At 41.4% G+C, this 8219-nt stretch overlaps 1 protein-coding gene across 2 annotated transcripts in view; it reads left to right on the top strand.

Moving 5' to 3' along the window:
* Uso1 (USO1 vesicle transport factor) overlaps positions 1–8219 on the top strand; it is a 64904-nt gene that overhangs the window by 26303 nt on the left and 30382 nt on the right. For both annotated transcript variants that reach the window (XM_013350904.2, XM_005359497.2), the window contains 2 exons: positions 985–1105; positions 5652–5830. In XM_013350904.2, the coding sequence (XP_013206358.1) occupies positions 985–1105; positions 5652–5830 (300 nt within the window). The remainder of the gene's footprint in view (positions 1–984; positions 1106–5651; positions 5831–8219) is intronic.

Consider the following 8219-nt stretch of genomic DNA (forward strand, 5'->3'; position numbering starts at 1 on the left):
ATAAGCTGGAAAAAGATAAAAGGGCAAAGACTTATTTAACTTAACCTTTCCTTTGTGTGCAGCTATACAGCTCTATTTGACATTCAGCAGCAAAGGGGTCTTATCCACATTGACTGTAGATTTTGAATTGTGTTAACAGTGTCATAAGTTACCATTATATACTGTGGAATATTCCTCTTTTCTTGGCCCAGATAGCTTTGTTGAGCTCTTATCAGTAAACACATCTTGAGTCCCCATGTGCGCATCTGGAGTCCCCATACACACACCTGGAGCCCCATCTCCTCCATGACGAATTATGGATTTCTCTGAGTGCCCATGGACATGCTTCTTGAAGCCCACACCATGGCTGTCCTTGTAAAATTGACAGTGCATTCCTGGATTACTGGCTCAATGGTGGCAGGACAGCCGTTCTCCCCACCCCAGGTCGGAAAGGAGGGCACAAAGGCTGTGGGAGGAAAAGCCGCGCCACAAGTACCTTCTGTAAACTTTGTGCAGGGCATACTATTCATGAGGCATGAATTTTCATTTCTTTTTCTGTTGATTTAAAATCAAACTGTGAGAATTAGCGACCAGGTATTTGCAAGAATTCCTGAATTCTGTAGAAGTTTTGTTAAAATGTGGTGATGATATTTGGTCATTTGTATTGTTATTTTAAGAAGAGTAAGTCTGAGAATGATCACTCTGTGCTTATGGAAACTACATGGTGATGGATAAGTATGCAGTCGTTGTGTTTTTGCCAGATATGGTAAAAAGAGACCTCTTAGATAGGAATGGTTACCAAGGCCCCATCCCTCTGTGATCTATGACCTTCAGAGAAGCAGATTGTTGAACTGTCTCTGCCCTCTACAGCTTTCTGCATATATAGAGAGTGAAGCAGTTGGACTTGTAAAATCCTGTTTATTATAGGATTCTGTGATTTTAAAGTAATTTTAGGTGCCCAGTAAGGTTCATGCTCAAGCAAACGCCACCTTTCTTTCCCATTAGGGTGTCTTACTGCTGCAGGCACTAACAAGGGGCAACGGAGCAATCCAGAAGATCGTTGCTTTTGAAAATGCTTTTGAGAGGCTACTGGACATTATTACAGAGGAAGGAAACAGTGACGGAGGTAAGAGGGAGAGGCTGTGAAGGCGGCTTGGTACTCACTCTTTTGGGGTGGTCACCATGGTTTCACAGCAGGACATATGCTTGATTACATGATTTCAGCCTTTCTGGGACACAGGCCTGGACAGTCAGTGAGACAGGAGCCCTCGGCAAGTTATTGCTTAGACAGAAGAAATGTAGCTCTGTGAACATCTAAGCTAGGTGGGGAAGAAAGACAAGAGTCTATCTGCGTTGTGAGTGCACTGTGTGCAAAACACAGAAGAGCACATTCACGTCTTCTGCAGTGTCAGAATTCCTTGAGGAACAGTCAACTCCCATGGCATCGTGGTTTCAGAAGCAGCAACTTGCAGATACTCCCACTTTGCCAACACGGATTCTTTATTGACATCTTAATAACTAAGAATATATCCCTCAGTAAGTATATCATTATATGTGTAGATATGGACTACATTGAGCTAAGGGGCTACAGCAGGGTTAAGAATCTTTAGAAGTCAGGGAAGCTGATAGAACATGGAGTCTGTATGAGTATGATAATGAACCAAACTGAGCTTCTCAAAAATACTGGAGAAGTTGCTGTAGTGACAATTCATTTGTATTTTAATAAATAAAGCTTGCCCAAAGATCAGAGAGTAAAACAGCCACACTGGTCAGCCTTACAGACCAGGCAGCAGTGGCACACACCTTTAATCCCATAGCCATGCTAGCTAGCTATAGAGGCCGGGCAGGGTGGTGCATGCCTTTAATCCCAATACTAGAGAAGAGTATAAAACAGGAAGAGTCAGGTCTCAGATCAGTCTCAGTCTGAGGATTTGTGGAGGCAGGATCGCCATTTCGGTCTGAGGTAGAGGTGAGAGCCAGTGGCTGGCTGCTTTGCTTTTCTGACCTTCAGGTTGGACCCGAGTATCTGTCTCTGGGTTCTTACTATTCATGCTACAGGTTGCAGCTGCTGGTGTTAATATTGGAGTGGAAATGCAGGGTCAGTTGAGCTGGAGGAGCAAGGTGAAGGGATGGCCCTAGAGCCCTAGAGGCACAAAAGGGCAAATGAATGGACAGTGGTTTCAGACAACACAACAAGCAAATGCTTGTTTGTCAGGTACATTAGTGGGAACCAAGTAGACTTGAAGCCCCTGGGATAGTTGGAAGTTCTCTGTCTGTTCATCTTTGAGGCACATACCGGATGGTCAGATGACAGATGAGTGCGATTATCCCTGTCCTAGTGCTGAGTGTCTGCTGCTTTATGGGGAATCATACGAGGGAGTTGGACTCTTCCCTTGGTTTGGTGTGTCTGATGAGTTCTTGGGTTCTTTCTTTAAAAATTTTTTGTATATGGGGCTGAAGAGATGGCTCAGGTTAAGAGCACTGGCTGCTTTTCCAAAGGTCTTGAGTCAATTCCCAGCAACTACATGGTAGCTCACAACCATCTGTAATGAGATCTGGTGTTTTCCTCTGGCCTGCAATGCAGGCATACGTGCAGGCAGAACAACATACATGATAAATAAATCTTAAATTTGTGTGTGGTACAGTAGGTAGTGGTGGAGGAGGGCTGCATCTGTGTGTGGAGGTTAGAGAACAACTTTATGGAGTAGTTTCTCTTCTTGCAGCTTTAGGTGGGATCAAGGGATAAATGCGGGCTCTAGGCTTGCACAGTACACACTGAGCCATCCAGCTCACTAGCGCCTAACAAGTTCTTGGACTTTGTTTTCCTAATACGATCTTAATATGCCCATGCGCCCCATACATCTCAATTCACCCCAGTAAATGTATGGGGACTCTTCCTGCTGTGCCTTATGGGTGGAGCTAGAAAGAGGGTATTGTTCACCTGTCCTCCTGTGTGCAGAGTGGCCTTCCAGCCTCAAAATTGAGTCAAAGGCTGCTTTAAAATGAAGTCTCTCTGGTCAAGGCACAGTACTGTTCTTTACAGTATGGGAACTTATGACAGGAGCAAGCTTGATCTCAAACATTTCTAATCAGTATCTTACTCATATCTTACCAACTCAAACTGCGCTTCAGTTATTGGTAATTTTGCCTTGGCCTCCAGGTGCTAAGGTTATAGCTGTGTGTCCTGAAGACAGGTTAGAAAATAAATCTCTAAAAAGGGAGAAAATTATTTGGTTGAAGACTTGAAGGTCTCAGGGGAACCATAAAATAGCAAAATTGAACATTCTGGAGCCAAATTTGCTTTCCTTTGAGTTTAAATATTTTAATTGAGCCAGGCATGGGTGATGCGTCAAATAATCATTGCAGATAGCATGGTAAAACAAAGCAGCATACCCTGATACAGTACCAAAAGCATGATCTCTAAGAGGAAAAAAAACTGATGAATGGGACTTTATTAAAACTGAAAAGGTGTGGGGCTGGAGAGATGGTTCAGAGATTATGAGCATTGACTGCTCTTCTAGAGGTCCTGAGTTCAGTTTCCAAAAACCACATGGTGGCTCACAATCAGCTACAATGAGATCTAGTGCTCTCTTCTGACATGCAGGTGTATATACAGGCAAAACACTATATACTTAATAAATAAATAAATCTTTTTTAAAAACCTGAAAAGGTGCAAGTCAGGCACAGTGCTGCATGTCTTTAATGTTAGCACTTGGGAGGCAGAGGCGGGCTCATCTCTGAGTTCAAACCCAGCCTCCTCTACAGAGTGAGTTCCAGGACAGCCAGGACTGCTGCTACACAGAGAAATCCTGTCTTGAAAAACCATAAAAACAAAACAAAATTGCAAAGTTGTGTTCTACAAAAGACTCTATTAAGCGAATTCAGTAGCGGCATGGGCAGGGATAAAGTATTACTAAAACTTGTATCTGAAAGAGGACTTAAAAACATAATGGTGAAAAGAAATGCGGATTTAAAACCAGTCAAAATATCTGAACAGATTCTTCATTAAAGAAGAGATTGCAATTTGCAGTTACATACAAATAAACACAATCATGTCATTAGGCGATTGCAATAGAATTGCAGTGATGAAAGTCCAAAATTCTAATTCTGCTAGATACTCTTGAGAAAACAGAAAGGCATTGCTGATAGAAATTCAGAGGGGTGCAACCAATGTGAAAGACAATAACAGTTTCTTACAAAGCTAAACACAATCTTGCCGTGTGATCTAATGGTAATGCTGCTTCATACTTATACATACTACATTAAAACTTAGAGTCACACAAAAACATACACTTGATGTTCATAGAAGGTTTTATTTCCATTTCTAAAACTTGGAAGTAATCAGGATGTCCTTGAGTGGGTGAATGGATAAATGCTAATGGGTTCAGAAAATTGAATCTTACTCAGCAATAAAAGTTGTCAAGCTACAGAAAGGTGTTGGGAACCTTAAGTGCACGCTATTGAGTGATTCCAATTTACAGCTTTTTGGGAAAGGCTGTAGAGGCAGTCATCTGGGATTTGGATGGGGGAAAGGGGATATGGGGCAGTTTTTGTGATGAGACTGTTGTGTTTGGTACTGCAGTGGTAACTTCTCAGATTCTACATTTGTCAAAACTCAGTTTTTTAGCGTGAAGAGTAAACTGTGATCTTCAGCACTTTGCCGGCATTTGAGCATCCTTTGTAACTGCTTCACACTAATGGATGGTGACAGTGAGAGAACTCGAGAGGAGAGCAGCTGGAGGTGCCGATTGTCCTGCTTCTCTGACTATAAGCCTGCTCTAAGAGGCAGTCGCTTAGATTGTTTTTCACATCTACTTATTTAGTGCGTTGTGTGCCACAGCACATGTGTGGGAATCAGGACAGCTTGCAGGAGTGCCTCTCCTACCACGTGGGTCCTGGGGGTTGAACTCAGGTCACCAGGCTTGTCAGCAAGTGCGTTTACTCCACTGCACATTTATCTAGCAGGACCAAAGGTGTGCGTGTACTAAGGCCTAGAACAGTGAGCACCTTGAACACTCTGTACTTCAAAGAGGAACCAGGAACTCGTGGTTGTTCTAACACTTGGTAGAGGTTAGTGGGAAGGTCTTCACTGAGATAATAACAGGGGCCATAGCGTGGGTGAAATTGCACACGAGAGTGATATTTGTAAGCAGAGAAGTAGGAAAAGGAGCTATGAGAAGTAGCCTGAGCAGCCAGATGAAGAAAACACCAGGGAGAGGCAGGGACACGTGTCACATGGGTCTCAGAGATCATATAAAGTGGGATGGAGTCAGTCAATAAATGGTTAATATTTAATACATATCTGAAGTCTTTTTCTTGTCTTTGCCAGGAATGCAAACTCCCATGTTCATGGATTATAATGTAGTGGAAAGAACAAGCTTCTAGAAGGTTGTGTGTGACGGTCTAACCTAGTTTGAGTCTTGCCCATCAGTACTGAGCACTTGGTATTTAAGCTTGTGTGTGAATATGGTAGATGGCTTCTGTAGTGGGTTGGACAGACAAGAAGTTGCTATGGGCTGAGAAAACACACAGACAGAGACAGGCAGAAGGCCGGGGTCAGAACAGGCTGCTGCTGTACCGTACTGACCATGGATGTGCACACTTTAGAACACTAGATTGAGTTCCTTCAGATGTCATTAGCCTTAATGCCGCCATTTTTCATTCTTCCCCAGGTATAGTAGTAGAAGATTGTTTGATTTTGCTTCAAAACTTGTTAAAAAACAACAATTCCAATCAAAACTTTTTTAAAGAAGGCTCATATATTCAACGTATGAAACCTTGGTTTGAAGTTGGAGATGAAAATTCTGGTTGGTCAGCACAGAAAGTGACCAATCTACATTTAATGCTGCAGGTATGTGGTCTTTAGACATTACTGTGATCAAAATTTGTCAGGAATCTTTTTCAGTAAAAAGAAAATCACTCCCATTTGCTAAATCCAGGATTTTTAGTTGGTTTTAGGGGACATGTAAAACCTTTTTTTTTTTTTAAGGATTTAAAAATAATCATGTACTCATTACATACAGTAATATGTTATACAAGAGCGTTTTCATTAACATATTAGTGTATCTGATTGAGCATGTTATTGCATCTTGTGTGTGGAGGTCAGGACAACTTGAGGGAGACAGTCTCTTCTACCATGTGAGTCCCACACAGGTTATCAGGAGCCTTTCCCCCATCAGCTAAAAGTGTATATTCTATGCTGACCACGCGCTTGTCCTGTGCTCTCCTTCTCTCTGCCTTATCCTCTCCCCTCTTGTTGTCTCCTCAGTCCCATAGATAGTGTTTATGAAAAAGTCTAAAAACCGCAGGTTGTGGTTGCTGAAGGAGGCAAAGGCAGGAGGATCACGAGTTCGAGGTCAGCCTGGGCTACACATTAAAAGTTTTTTTAAAAAGAAGTCTAAAAACCAGAAATGACAAAAATGTTTGACGTTTATATTTTCTATGACTGGCCTATTCATTTAGCATGGCTATCTCTAGTTGGATTAACTTTCCTACAAATAAATACCATTTTTTTAAGTTTATTTTTTTTTAAGGATTTATTTATTTATTATGTATACAACATTCCTTCCATGTATGCTTGCATGCCAGAGAGGGCGCCAGATCTCATTATAGATGGCTGTGAGCCACCATGTGGTTGCTGGGAATTGAACTCAGGACCTCTAGAAGAGCAGTCAGTGCTCTTAACCTCTGAGCCATCTCTCCAGCTCCCTTAAGTTTATTTTTTTTTTTATTTATATCTGTATGTGTGAGAGTATGTATGCCACTTGTATATGGGTGCCCATGAAGGCCAAAATAGAGTGTTGGAGACCCTGAAGCTGGAGTTAACAGGGAATTTTGAGTCACCACAGATTCAGGGGCTGATAATCAAACTTGTGTCCTCTGCAAGAGCAGTAAGTGCTCTTAACCACTGAACTATCTCTTGGTTACCATACCTTCACATTTTATGGTTGAGAGAAATCTGTTTTGTATATATTCCAAATTTGTAATCAATCATCTGCTGTTGGACACTCAAGTTAGTTCCCTAATTTAACTTGTGCATGGTGTTGGAGTGACCAATGATATGCAGATGTCTCTGTGTCCTTTGGACCTGGAGCGGTATAGCTGTGTTATGACATAGAGGACCATGTAAAGAATTTTTTGAGGGGCTAGAGAGATGGCTCAGTGGTTAAAAACATTTGCTGCTCTTCCAGAAGACCCAGACTTGGTTCCAGCATTTATATTAGGGAGCACACATTTGCTGATAACTCCAAGTTTCAGGAATCTGATGCCCTCTTCTGGCCTCTTCACACACCAACAAACACATGGCCTGTTCATTCATAGTTTTCCCCACACACACAATAAAAATTTTAAAATAGGGTTTGGGGATTTAGCTCCGAGGTAGAGTACTTGACTAGGAAGCACAAGGCTCTGGGTTGTGTCCTCAGCACCAATAAGAAAATTAAAAAACAAAAAACAAGAGTTAGCTTTCTCTTGAAGAACATTTTATCTTAACTCTCTATTTAATCTCTATTAAATCAGTCCTATTTCCAATTTACTTAACACCAAAAAAGAAAGAAAGAAAGAAAGAAAGAAAGAAAGAAAGAAAGAAAGAAAGAAGGAAAATTTTAGAATTATTTTAAAGAAAGATCAGTTTAAAAATTGTATTACTGGCTAGGCATAATGGCGCACACCTTTAATCGCTGTACTTGGGAGGCAGGCTCAAAGGGATCTCTGAGTTCAAGGCCAGCCTAGTCTACAGAGTTCCAAGACAAGTATATTACTGCCTAAAAAGTTGAAGTACATCATGTAAACAGAGAAATGCATTATAGTTCTATGTATCATGAACTACATATATATGTATATTTTATGCTGGGTATTATAAAGTACATCTATATGTAGGTTTGTTGTAGCGTTTTGCATTTTTTTAACTTTAAAAAAGTAGATCAACAGCTGGGTGGTGGCATACACCTTTAATCCTAGCACTTGGAAGGCAGAGGATCAGTTCAGGACAGCCACGGCTACACAGAGAAACCCTGTCTCGAAAAATAAAACAAGTGGATAAACCTGCCTTGCCTCCCTCACTGAAATGTCCCTTTCACAAGCTAAGTGAAGACCATGGACTCCAAGGCAAAGGACCTGAGATTCGTACATCATAATATTTTCTCCACCTCAGGGAAGGAGTAGTTGAGTTCATGACTTTGCAGCTGCAGTTTTTTTGTATGTATGTATGTATGTATGTATGTATGTATGTATGTATGTAT

Source organism: Microtus ochrogaster, linkage group LG1 (genome assembly GCF_000317375.1).
Source record: "Microtus ochrogaster isolate Prairie Vole_2 linkage group LG1, MicOch1.0, whole genome shotgun sequence".
Classification (NCBI taxonomy): Eukaryota; Metazoa; Chordata; class Mammalia; order Rodentia; family Cricetidae; genus Microtus; species Microtus ochrogaster.